Source organism: Drosophila tropicalis, unplaced genomic scaffold, assembly GCF_018151085.1.
Source record: "Drosophila tropicalis isolate 14030-0801.00 unplaced genomic scaffold, ASM1815108v1 contig_443, whole genome shotgun sequence".
Taxonomy (NCBI): Eukaryota; Metazoa; Arthropoda; class Insecta; order Diptera; family Drosophilidae; genus Drosophila; species Drosophila tropicalis.
The window spans coordinates 6,185,065-6,198,761 of record NW_027172907.1 but is presented as its reverse complement, the minus strand read 5'-3'; the positions used below and the strand labels follow the sequence as shown (position 1 = coordinate 6,198,761).

General features: G+C 39.1%; 2 protein-coding genes and 1 long non-coding RNA gene across 4 annotated transcripts in view; 2 read left to right on the top strand and 1 right to left on the bottom strand.

Moving 5' to 3' along the window:
* The window catches only part of LOC137574281 (uncharacterized), a 38,598-nt gene that overhangs the window by 22,177 nt on the left and 2,724 nt on the right, over positions 1-13,697 (bottom strand). The window lies entirely within an intron of this gene.
* Positions 6,824-10,021, top strand: Ldh (Lactate dehydrogenase). Of its 2 annotated transcripts, none has more exons than XM_068286016.1 (3): positions 6,824-6,998; positions 8,916-9,754; positions 9,824-10,021. In XM_068286016.1, the coding sequence occupies exons 2-3, from the start codon at positions 8,918-8,920 to the stop codon at positions 9,986-9,988; spliced, it is 1,002 nt and encodes a 333-aa protein (XP_068142117.1). In that variant the 5' UTR covers positions 6,824-6,998; positions 8,916-8,917; the 3' UTR covers positions 9,989-10,021. The 2 variants fall into 2 exon arrangements, with proteins under 2 accessions (XP_068142117.1, XP_068142116.1); XM_068286015.1 differs by lacking the exon at positions 6,824-6,998 and adding an exon at positions 8,481-8,692.
* On the top strand, positions 11,036-12,390 carry LOC137573981 (lipase member H). Its single transcript, XM_068286089.1, has 3 exons — positions 11,036-11,251; positions 11,315-12,027; positions 12,081-12,390. Exons 1-3 carry the CDS (start codon positions 11,068-11,070, stop codon positions 12,312-12,314), a joined length of 1,131 nt encoding a protein of 376 aa, XP_068142190.1. The 5' UTR covers positions 11,036-11,067; the 3' UTR covers positions 12,315-12,390.

Genomic DNA, 13,697 nt, shown 5'->3' with positions numbered 1-13,697 from the left:
TTTTTTTTTTTTTTTTTTGGGATTTTTAGTAGTTTTTGGTCTTGTTCTTGTTGGCCTGTTCCCTTGATCTCGATCATGATGCCGATCTCCCTGCTTCTCGTCTTTTGTCGTGTGCGTGTGTGTATAAATCTAAATGAAATTTGTTTCGACCTTGGTAATTTGCTTTTTGATCTAATTAAAGCAAATGTGAATGGGTTATTGAACTTTACTTTCGGTTTCCACCTGTTTCACTCACAAACAACAACAACAACAAGAACGACAACTTCAGCATCATCAAAGAGTTGAACCGCTATGGCAATTCAATTAAAATCCTGATATATGGCAGTTTTTATCAGAACTGAATAGAGAGAGAGAGAGCATTACGAAGACAAAGTAAGAGCAGTAAACATAAGGACGAAATCCGAGTTAAATTATCTTCCTTAAATGGCAAACACTATGAATATCTTAAGGTAAGGATAAAAAGATATTTACATAGGAATTAAAGAGGAATAATTCGTCAAATGCTGACATTTTAGTGACATAAAAGCTAACAATAATTATAATTAGCTACTTAATTAACGCAAAATTAACAGAAAGTAAGCACAAGCATGGGCAATTTTGAAATTTATGGGTAATAAACAGACAAATGAATTTTGGAAATCGTAAAATTAATTAATAATTTGTCGAAGTTGAAATTTATTGCTGCTGTTGTCATTAGCAACTGTTGTCAGAGGCGCGTCTGTTGCTGCGGTGACAAGCAACTGTTGTTGCGGTTTTTAGGAACTGCTGTTGTTGGTGTGCTCGGGACAAATTGATGAATGAATTGTAGAGGAATATATGCAAATTCCCTTAGAGAGTCGGTAATCTTTAATTTTAGCTATTTTATTGTCTCGCCATGGGCAATTTAGTTTACTATTTGGCCAAAATTTCAACTGCAAAATAGTTGGCAATTTCTCTCTTTCTCTCTCTCTAACTAGGCGATTTCGCCTATGCTTCTATCTCTGTTCAGACGGTTAAAGTTTTGCCCCCATGGGGCGTTCAAATTGAATGTCGTGGCTTAACGAAAAACAAAAAAGTCAAGTTGCTTATATTTTGCTGTTGGTGGCTTTTTTTCTGTTCGTTGTTGTTGCCATTAATATGACATCTAACTAATACCAAACGCTTTGTGACTCTTAACTGTTTTTCTGTTTCTGCTTTTTTTGGCGGGGGGTGATAAGGGCCCATAATGCTGGGCGGGCGGCAGACACAGTTTTAGAGTCTCCTTGGTTGGCTCCCAAACTCTCAAGCCATTCACTTATGGCAGTCATCGCGAGTCAGTCGAGTGCATTGGTGAAAAGTCATAAGCCAGACAGAAACCTACGAAACAACGATCAAGTAGAAGGTAACACAAAAAATGGTTTGTTTTGCTTAAAGTTGTCGTTAATGGCATGGAAAAATGTCAAACAGAAAAGCAAGAGAGAGAGAGGGAGGGAAAAAGTTCACCATTTGAGGTCGCCTTTTAAATGATTTTCTTGTTGTGTGGGGGTGTATATAGGAATACATGTAATAGATATATATGTGGGCGGATTGCAATTGATTGATATTTGCCATAAAGCTATTAATATATATGTATGCATGTATATTTCAGAAGTAATTGAATTTTATACAAATCAATCGAGTGTGACTAAAGGAAATTGAATTGTTTCTGGGGAAGATTGCGATTGTAATAGATTTTGTTCATTTACCTATTAAATGCCTGGACATACATACTATAGAAATGTTCTGTTTAATCGCTCTGATCACGTATAAATTTTAAATACTTGCCTTCGAATTGCATTTACTTAACTTGGGGCCCCAAAAGAGAGACAGCCATAAAAGCGACAGCAGCCTCTAACTTTGCCTCTGACTGTGCCTTAGTCACATGGACTCTTTCACTAAAGTCTCTCGACAACAACAAGTGCCCATAAAGTATAATAAAAGGAAGTGCTTAAAACTGCCAACAACAACAACAACAACAAGAGCAAGAACAACATTTGCAACAACAAGAGCAGCAAAAGGCAAGAGCAAGAGGCAAGTGCATAAGGCTGCCACTTCTGTTGGCTAAATGGGAGGGATGAGGTTGGTGGTAGGACTAGGAGGACTCCTTTTGCATAGTTTGGTGTCGAAATTTATTACCCGCGATCTAACACGATTTCTCGCACTTGTACCTACAATAATCATTATATGCAAACTCACACACACACACACCCAAACAAACACAAACACACACATACTGGCTTACAACAGGGAGAGAAGAAAATTACATGCGCCAAAGCTTTTTGCATATTTGGCATGCAAAAAAATAAAACACAACAAAAAAATTTATATATACCTACATGTACGTACATACATACATACATACATACATATGTATATGTATATAAAAAAAATGGTAACAAGTGCAACGAGCTTGGCAAACTGGTCTGCTTCTGCTCTTCAAGCCTTTAGGATGGTCTAAATGTACATACATACAAATTATATATCTACACATATATCTACATAGTTGGATGTTGGTATGTCTGATATAGTTTATGTATTATATAATTTGGTGGACGCTGCAGAACTAAAAGATGCCAACAGGCCGCCACCGCTTGGCCAGCTCCAACTTCAGTTCCAGTTCCTAATGAGGCGGAGAGTGCAAAATATGCAGGGTATATGTGAGAAATAATTGTGGCATGCCAGAATGAATGAAATAAACAAAGGTTTAATCCATTAAATTGGAATGTCCTTTTTATTTCAGAAAAATTTTAAAAAAAGTACTTCGCAAAACTCAAAATACTTATAATATTGAATTCAAGATTAAACATCTCTCCAAAAATTGCTAAATTTATCACTTGAAAATAAAATTAAGATTGAGTATCTATCACTTTTTAAGTTTAAGAAGATGAATTGACAAGGGAATAAGCTCCATAAGCAGGGTACCTGATAGTCATTTACTTTCAAGTAATTACATTTAACCAAACTAAAAACAACAACAACAAACAGCCGGGCGTCTTGTCTATAAATATTTTGTGCTTTTTCCCGTATCAGCTTCGGCTGTGGCTATGGCTGAGGCTGCTGCTGCTGCTGCAAAAAGGAGCGAAAAAAGCATACAAAGAAATTCAGGCATAAGATTACAATCGCTTGTAATAAATACCTTAAGTATCACATATATTATATCAGGTAACCCAAGGACGTGGATCGTAAGTCAAGCTGAACATTATTATTAAGCGGAGCCACCAGAGAAACGAAGAGATAGATAGTGAAAGAAGGAGAGAGAGAGAGAGAGAGAAAGAAGCAGAAGATGAAAAGAAGTTGAAACTTGACTTACGTGCAACAATTTAACAACTTAATTATTGCTAAACTATGCCAGCAACAACAACAACAACCACAAGAACAACTATCCATAAATAAACAACACTGCGTATGAGTAATATTTCGGGTAGTTGGGGTGAATGAAATTCGTGTCCAGGTCTAGCCGCAGCAAAAAAAAGAAAGAAAAAAAACGAAGAAAAAATTAATAACAAAGTCAGAGAACCCAAAAAGATGGCAAGACGCGATAGGCCCCACAACGTCGACGAAGACGACTACAACAAGAACAACAACGACAACGACTCTGATGATCATCACTAGCCAATGCTGTCTACCTAGTGCTCCTCTTGCTGCATTCTCCTTCCATTGGTTTTGCTCCTGTTCTTCTCTTGTCATTGAGTAATCTATCGACAGGTTGGCCATTTAGTTGAATCTCGTATATATAGTTGAGTGTGTGTGAAAATTAGCATAAAAACGCAATTTTTGAATATTAATTTGCTCTGCGGCCTGAGAAGGCAGTGAAGTTTTCTTGGGTTTCTGTTTCGTTTTTTTCCTTTATTTTATTTTAGCGGCTACGACATCTTCTGCGGCTAAAAAGGAGGTCCGTTTTTTTGCATTGCGTGTCTGGAGCTGGATGAAGTCAATTTCTGCCACTTGGCTTACACGTTATTTTATTGGCAGAGTGCTAATCAGATTCTGTCGCATTGATAACGCCGCCACAGACTGGTTGTTGACTTTCTGAAAATCTGCTATTAGTTTACTTCAAGACCCTTGCACGCATGAGAACGAATTTTAAAATTTTATTTAGTCCCCTTCGGAATAATTCATATTTGTTAATCTAAGAAATCGACGAGTTTAAAAAGAGGTCGGCAAAAAGCGTACATAAAAAAGGACAATAAACTTTATGAAATTTATAAACTATATTTACATACCTGTAAGTTAAATATTTATGAAAGTCACTGCAAATTTGAATTTCGCGCCAATACTGCAGTTTCCTTCTTTACCCGCTTGGCGCTAGCGTCCACCTCTAGCGTGAGCAAACTAAACAAACACTTACGCTGCCAGAGGTCGCCACTGCATGGTATTTTCTTATTGGAAGAATACTTGAAATATATTTGGCCTCTCGCGGCAACATATTAAACGGATTTCAATCGCCTTGACTTTTCTTCGGATTCCAATTGCCTTGACTTTTCTTCTCCTTCGCTTCTAATTAATTGTTGTTGTCTGCCTAACGGAATTGATATTTAAATCAAACTAAAGCATGCAAGTGGCCAGAGAGAAAAACATTTACCTATGCCAGAGGCCGCCACAAAGTCATCTGAACGTTTACAATTGAAAATTTTCCAGATTGTTAGTATTCCCTCTCTATGTACAATAATTTTGTTGTTCACTCGTTCACTTCTTTTTGGGATATTGCTGGATATTGCTTTTTTGTATTATTTTGCAACGAAAATCCAAACAAATATTATTTATTTTTCAAGACGAATGAACCGGCAAAACAACAAGCGAAAATAAAGAGCTGCCAGATAGTGAAAAATAGTACACAAGGCTGCCAGTACGTTGCTGCCATGTTGCTAGAGGGCGCCAGCGCTTTCTCTATTTTGGCGCCAGTGAGCTTTTTTGCTCTCATTTGGCGCAAAATTTAAACTTGTGGCTACATACATTTTTTCAATCTCTCAATATACAAAATGTTTATGTTTCGTCTCTGAATAACAAATACACTTAGTTATTACTCATTTCATCAGAGAGATTCAAGTTTCTGTCTAGACCATGCTCACATTACCCAAACAGAGTTATTTGATTTCAAAATTGTCTTCATCAATGTAATCAGCCAGAGCAAAGAGTACTATGATTTCACCTATTCCCAGAAATACAGTTGAACAAATGAGCCGACTAGCCAGCTAGATATACACAAAGGTTCAATAACCCAATGAAAAACAAGTTTTCATAAAATGCAAGCCAAGCATTTCACAATTGTGGGGCAAGTAACATGGGGCCATCCATTGTAACCTTCGTTTGGTAAGTGGCATTGGCATTGGAATGAAAAAAAATGGGTCACCGACACTTTCACAACAAATGCGTTAAATTGCAACGACATTGAGAGCAACTAAGCGGCATGCTGCTCACCTCCCTTTTGCTTCCGCTCATGGAAATCAAGTTCATGACGTAGTCGTTGGCTACAATTGTGAAACGTGTGGGGCATCAGACACACACACACAGACAGAGAGAGAAAGAAAGAGAGACCGAGAGCGTTCCGGAATGAATGCAGGGAGGAATGATTCATTTACGCAGAGCCAAGCCACACCAAGCCATGTGTTGTCAGTCATGTACGCCGGCAGTGAGGTGTAGCGGAGCGACCACGCCCACCTGCCTCCAACAATTCTCCCATTGTAGAAGCAGTGGGGCATTGCATTGCTGGCTATCAAACTATGACGTCGAAATTTCGCCAATTTCCGTTAATTAACACTCAACGAAAAATACTCTAAAGTTTGTAAGAACTAAAACTCTTGATATCTATAGAATTTATCTATGCAAAGGAAGCATTTTAACTTGGCCCTAAATAAAAACTATTATTTATAGTCTATATTGGTTGAATTAGTTTTAAATTAGACCCTATGAAATGATTATAGAGGCTTAATTCGCGTCTATGAACTCGATTTTTAGAACTTCTTTTCTTGTTGTAGTTTTTGTTTTGTTTTGGTAGAGTATTGAAATTTCAGTGACTATCAATTATTTAAGGCAGATGCCTTGGCTAATTAATTGCAGCCAGCTGACTTGGGCAGTTGGCCAAAATTTTATTGTTGAGATCACGTTTGCCAATGTGTGTGTGAATGCGTGTGATCTTGGGCACGTGTGCCAGCAGATGTCACGAGGCAGAAACAACCACCACAACCAGTCGAGTGCATAGGAAAAAACCCCTCCCGAATTGGGAAAGCAATCGAATTGCAGATCTAATGGAATAACCAATGAAGGAAACATTTTGTTATGCATCGACAACACACAGGGTGATTCATGGCTTACAAAACTTTCAGGTGCTAGGCCCACCTGGCCTAGGGTTCCACCCACATTACGCTCAAACTCCGGAACAAGAAATCCACTAACTGGGAAATGTCTTGGCTAAAAATACCCAAAAAAATTAATAAGAACAGGGAAACAACACAGAAAAAACCAAACGAACACACAGCCAGCGGTAACCAAAAGGTCACCTTGAGACTAACTTGGCTGACTGAAGTGCTCTGGAGAGGAGAGAAATGAACCGACAGACAGACTGTGGCAGCAGCATGGCGGTAGCAAGAGTGAAAGAGAGACAGAGAGTGAGAGAGAGAGAGAGAGGTACAGGGAGAATGAGAGCTCGGTCCGGGCTAACAGAACTCACTTTCACAATTCCCTCTCAATGGTTTCGTCATTCATCCTGACGTCGGCAGAGACAGCTGCTTCTGCTGCCGTCGCTGCTGCTGCGGATGTGGCTGTGGCTGTTGCCGCCTATAAGCAGAGAGAGGCTACAAAAATCCAGCAGCGGCAAGCTAAATTCCAAACCAAACAGTTCGCAACGAACGCGCAAAGTGAACGCAACACAAAACGTCGACGACCTCAACAATACACAAAAAATTATTCGGAGGCGCCAAAAATAAACCAAGTGCAACAGTAAATTTCAAAAAGGAAATTTTCCAATTTCAAAACCAGTGAATTTTTTTTGAAATCAAGAAAAAGTAAGCACCAAACTCATTACAATTTTTTAAAAGGACTATTAACGCTGGAGGGGGACACACCTTCGGGGCGGAGGACATCTAGACTCAAAAGTTTATTCAACTTTCTGTGGCAAGAACCTCGCCCTTGGCCTTCCGCATTTCCGCACTAGTCGCATGGGTAGTGGCCATTTCCACTTAACTTTCACTTTCAATTTCATTCTGGCAAAGAGCATGCGCTGCTAATTTTCATTTATGGAAACAGCTGTTTTTCGAATATTTGACTTTGAAAGAAGGTCATACACACACATTTTGTTTTTTTTTTTTTTACTCTGCTGGTGGCAGCAATTTTTCATTTCTCCTCCACTGCTTGCAACAAGTTGCCAAACTATAAAGGAAACAGAACTATATTGATGGGATAGTTCATCCATTTGAGTTCCATTTGAGTTTCTATCTTTGGGGTCAACATGAAGGGTTAATAGAGGTCAATGTTGACGACCTCTCCAATAAGTGTAATAGATACATATACATTAGACAGAGAACGAACTGAAGCGGAACTGTTCAAATGTTGAGTACCAAAAGTAGAAATTAGAATTGCAATTGGGTCAAAATTTTCATACATATTGAAATTATTTTAGAACTAGGTCAAATGAGGCCAATCCAATCAGAAGAAGTTTTCGAAATGTTGAAAACTTTTCTAGAAATACTTAAGTAAATGTTTTATATAGGTATATAGTAGATAGATATCCACGAATCTAAGTCTATACTGAAATTCTAGTTGTTCAATAGAATTTTTCTTTTGACGACCCGTCACATTAATCACAGAAGAAGTTTATAAATATCTGTTCTCTGGGTCGACCACATAATTTGAATACCAAGTAAATTTCTCAAGAACTTTTCAAACTGCCAAAAGTACCAAAAGTCAGCAAAAATAGAAAAAAAAAGCGTTAGTTCTTCCTCTTGTTTTTCGTTTCTAATTAAAATACGTGCCACAATGTTAATGTAAATATTTGTTGCCACTGATAAACAAAATGCGAATGCAAATAAACGTTCATAACTCGACGATTGACGATCGACAATCGATTGGGACAATCTAATCTAGCCATCGCTTTAAACGGGCCTCAACTTTGGCCCACACTTGAGCTACGTCACGATGATTAGTTTTCCCCATTATCTTCTATACATATATATAGAACCGTACACTCATTGGGAAAGTAAACAATTGAACGATCTATTCTCCTAACAGTAATTGGATTTAATATTTCTGCCAGCGATAAGATATGAGATATGATTTCTGGAAAGTAATTATGACTGAAACTCGTTAACAACAACAAAAATCCCTTTGCAAAAAGGTTTTTGGGCTTCTGTTTCAGTTTCCTGGTTTCCAATTTGATAGACAGAACTAAACTGACAATTTCCAGATCAAATTTGAATTGTGAAACACGTCAAATGGGTCACAAGTTTGCCTTATGAAATTCCCATATAAAAGAGAACATTATAAAAAAAACATACATAGCACTCACACATAAATAAAAGTATGAGAAAAAACTAGTAAAAAAAAAAAAAGAAAATTAGTTAATTTTGATATATTTGGATCTCTTTTCTATCTTCGTTTTCGGCAATGTTCTCAGTTTGCTCCGGTTGCGTGTTGCGGCGCTGTCGCGTTGCGTATATTAAAACGACCTCCATAGAGGTTAAAAAACGCCAAAAAACTAGATGTACGTGTGTCTATGTGTGTGTGTGTGTGTGTGTGTGCGTGTGTGGGTGTAGGGGACCCCCCGCCCCCTACGCCCACATATATATTTGTGAGTTATGTCTTTTGGGGCTAAATTTGCGGCACGTGATTTGAATTAGTCCTATTACTATGGCTAACCCAATAACTAAAGCTGGTCGAGTGTTTATTTTCTAGAGGCTAACAGAACGCATTTGGTTTCTTTACAGACATGTCTGCCGCCATTAAGGATAGCCTATTGGCCCAAGTTGCCGAGGTGCTGCCCAGTTCGGGCCATAAGGTGACTGTGGTCGGCATTGGCCAGGTTGGTATGGCCAGTGCCTTCAGCATTCTTGCCCAGAATGTATCCAAGGAGGTGTGCCTCATCGATGTCTGCGCCGATAAGCTGCAGGGTGAACTGATGGACTTGCAGCACGGTTCCAATTTCCTCAAGAATCCCCAAATCACTGCTAGCACCGATTTTGCCGCATCGGCCAATTCCAGGCTGTGCATTGTCACGGCCGGAGTCCGTCAGAAGGAGGGCGAGTCCCGTTTGTCTCTGGTTCAACGCAACACTGACATCCTGAAGAACATCATTCCCAAGCTGGTTGAATACAGCCCCGATACCATTTTGCTGATGGTCTCCAATCCTGTGGATATTATGACCTATGTGGCCTGGAAGTTGTCCGGTCTGCCCAAGAACCGTGTCATTGGCAGCGGCACCAATTTGGATTCATCTCGCTTCCGTTTCCTCATGTCGCAGCGTTTGGGTGTGGCCCCCACCTCTTGCCACGGCTGGATTATTGGTGAGCACGGTGATAGCTCTGTGCCCGTTTGGTCGGGTGTCAACATTGCCGGTGTCCGCTTGCGTGAATTGAACCCAACTCTGGGCACTGGCGAGGATCCAGAGAAATGGAATGAGCTGCACAAGCAGGTTGTCGACTCCGCCTATGAGGTGATCAAGCTAAAGGGCTACACTTCCTGGGCCATTGGCTTGAGCACAGCTTCCTTGGCCTCGGCCATCTTGAGGAACACCAGCAGTGTGGCTGCTGTTTCCACCTCCGTTCTGGTAAGTTCCCTCAAAGGGATCAAGTTTCACAAGAGAGACTTACTAACTTGTCTTCTATTCTTCTCACAGGGCGAACACTGCATCGACAAGGATGTGTTCTTGTCATTGCCATGCATCCTGAATGCCAATGGAGTCACCTCTGTGGTCAAGCAGATTCTCACCGACACCGAAGTGGAGCAATTGCAGAAATCAGCCAACATTATGGCTGAAGTCCAAGCCGGTCTTAAATTTTAAATTAACCTAAATAAACAAAAAACACATAATTTAGTCAAATGATTTTTTTTTTTTGTCAAAAACCAAACAAAGAAGAAAAAAAAGGGGAGACACAGAGAGGACACCCAGTATTTAATTTGACTACTTCTCATATTTATTTATATATACTTTTTTTTAAACTATTATTATCATTATTATTATTATTATTATTGTTCATTTTGTGTTCCTAAATGTAATAAAATTTATCACAGTTAAGTTAAAAAAAAAAAAATTGCGAATATTTTGATTTCATTTAAAAGAAAAATTCACAAAAGAGTGGAAACAGAATTTCCTATGATTTGGTTTAAGTTCATGGACAGTGAAATCCTTCTCTTTATCTCTCCTTCTCTCTTACCTCTGTTAGCTCTAGTTATGTAATGACTATATACTATATTTTTAAGTCACTTCTCGAAGACTTCCGTCTTCGAAAGTCGAAGAAGACAAACAACCGCCGCTACCTCATTTAGCGTAAATTTTGAATGAAAAAAATGCACCTCGAACTCAAGTGCTAGTCAAATTTACAGTCATTAATCGATAAAACAAAAGAAAAAAAAAAAAAACAACAAATTACACCAACTTAAAGTATAATCAAGATTTAAATCACACCTAGTTAACTTTACGCACTCAACAAAAATTCAATGAATAAAAAACCAAAAACGAAACCAGCCAAAATGCTTATTAACATCAAAAAAAATTTCTTATAAAGGCACGCAGCAGCCAATGAGACATAGACTCATCCAATCAATCGAGCTAAGCTAAGAATCATAGCCACCAGAAAGAAGCAGAAATAATAATAATAAAACCCAGATTAGGGCTTTACTTACGACGTGCAGATGGCAAAAAAAAAAAAAACACTCACTTATCTTGCTGAGTAGACCAAACTAAATTGCTAACTGCAGACTGAAGAGAGACGTAGAAGAGACGTGCTAAGGTAAGCAAAAAAAACGTACACTGTGTACACAAGTTGCCCCAACTAGCCAGATAAGAGCCAGACTTGGTTACGATAAGATCCAACTTCCCAGCTCTAGTCTGGCTATAAAAGAACTTGGCACAACTGGAAAATGTGTAAGAGAAGCTTTAGACAAGCGCTGGCAATGAGCGAGATGAGCATTTACCTCAGTTACGGCATTATTGTGGCCCTGATCGGTCAGTGTTGGGTTCTATCAGCAACGGATATCGATCAGATTCAACGACATAATATCAAATTACTCTCGGAGCAACTGAATCGAGGATGGCGAGCCTTTTGTAAGCTTCACACACATTGCAACATTGTAAACTGTCTTTTTCACTAATTAAGTTGCATTTCAGGTGATGCCCCAGTTGATGAGGGCGTCATGTCACTCTTTCAAGGTATTCATCCCAGTGATGGCCGACTCCATGTTATGACCATAACGAATCAAAGTATTGAGCTACCCGTGCGTTCGTTGTCCCAGCTCAAGGATTTCGATATCAACACGGAACGCAAGACCCTCATCTATGTGAATGCCTTCCACACGAACGATAGCTATTTCAGTGTGCAGGAACACTTGATTCTCCTGCAAACGTCTCGTCGCGATCTCAATGTCATAGTGGTGGACTTTGCCCGGAATGTGGAGCAATTGTATTATGCAGTGCGACATCATCTATCGGTGCATGGCTATTTCATATACAAGCTATTGAACTCATTGACGGATGCAGGCATCAAACCGGAGGACATCACCCTGGCTGGTCATTCGGTGGGGGCCAACATAGCCGCTCTGGGTGCTCAATTGTATGCCAAGGGTAGCAAACAGTTGGTCAATCAGTTGATAGCCATAGACCCGGCCACCATGTGTCGCACATCCGATATTTTGGTGAAGCAAGGCCTTGCCACTCGTGTCGTTGTAATCCATGGCGAGGGTGATGTGTATGGAGTGCGTGTTCCACTGGGCAATGTGGATATCTATCCGAATGGTGTGGGCTTCTTTCCAAGACGCAAACTTCAGCCTGGTTGCGAGTCCAAAATTTGCAGTCACATGTATCCATTTGTTCTCTTCATGGAGGTAAGTTCACTCCTATTTGTCGATTAGCTAACAATAATTATCATCTCCATTAGGCTCTGATTGAGGGCGTCATGATACCAGCTACCAAATGTGAAAGCTGGGCCAAATTCCGTTTGGCTGATTGCAATTACAAGAACACCCTTAACATTGGTCTAGTCTATCCCGCCGATGCCAAGGGCCTGTATTTCTGTTTAACTCAACCCAATCCTCCTTTCACATATATGGAACATGGCCTCAGATACAAGTCACGGCCAGAGGCTAAATCGTTAGATAAGACAAGTGTATAGAAATGAGTCATTAGGATTATTATTTAATTGCTAAGATTAAGTTAATAAAGTTATTTTATTTTTTCTGTTAAACTAATGGCAAATTGTTTGCATATCTGTAAGGAGCACCTGTCAGTTATTGGATCGAGTATTCAACTCTCTGTAGAACGTTTTGACTTCAAAGAAAAATTACAAAAATTCTACAGAAACTACATAAAAATCTAAGAAGTTTAATTTCAGCATGCATGACCCTATTGTGTTTTTCCCATAAATGATTCCAAGCTCAAGTCATTCGATACTTAGCCTAGTTTCACTCAACACTTTTCTGTCTGCGCTCAAAAGTAGGCCACACTTTAGTGAGAATTTATGCTTTGCTTGCCTTTAGCAAAACGCATAACATATTTGGCTTAAAAGAGCAAAATCCTAAACATCATTGTGCTTAAAAATAGTAGAAAATATTTCATAGTAGTTAAGAGAATGTGGGAAATCCAATCTTAAGCAAAAATTGTTCGATTTCATGGGTTAATTTCCATTGGGAAGTAGTATGCATTGGCTCACTATTATTATTCACATCTGACCTTTTTTGTATGTATGTATTTTGTTTATTATCTCTCCAACCACATTATGAAACTATAAATCAGCCTTAGATTCCGATTCACCGATGTTTGTTTTGGCGACATTCGTGCCAGGGGAAACCTTGATCAAACTTCATGCAATTTAGTTAAGAAATTTCATCAGCCTTTTTGGTCGTACTCCCCATGTGGTTGGAAATTTCCGAATTTCGTTCCTCAATAGAAATGAATAAAACAAATAAAAAAAATGGTTTTGGTAAAAGTTAAGAATAATTAATAGTTTCTCGGTTTGTTTTTCTTCTCTTTTTTTATTTGCGAATTTCATTAATCACAATTAGCCAAATGAACATGAAGTGGGTAGTAGCTCTAAAGTGCAAAAACCCCTCTTGATCTTGTAGTGTTTGCTGTAAACACTTGAGAACCTCAAAAGATCTAAGATCGGGGCGCACGCCCCACCGTGATTGCTCCAGACTTTAAACATGGCTGATAATAAATTATAAAAGCCGGGTCGCCCGGCTCGTGACTCTCTGGGTCGCTCGCTGGCTCATTTGCTGGACAGGTGTAGCCCGAGAGACCGGAGAGACTGGAGACTGGAGACTGAAGGGTAGCTATCTAATAGATACATGAGTGTGTATGCACAGAGATTTCCTATTACAAAACCCAATCAAGTTGCAAGTCTAATTTTTATTTATTTTTGTTTAATTTATGCCAACCGTTTTTTAATATTTCGTGTGACTCGCAACCAAGTAAAATGCTAATTAGAATCCGAGTACCAAGTATACGTGAATGCCTCTCCGAAATGAAAGGTAACATAACTGGTTTCGTATTTGTA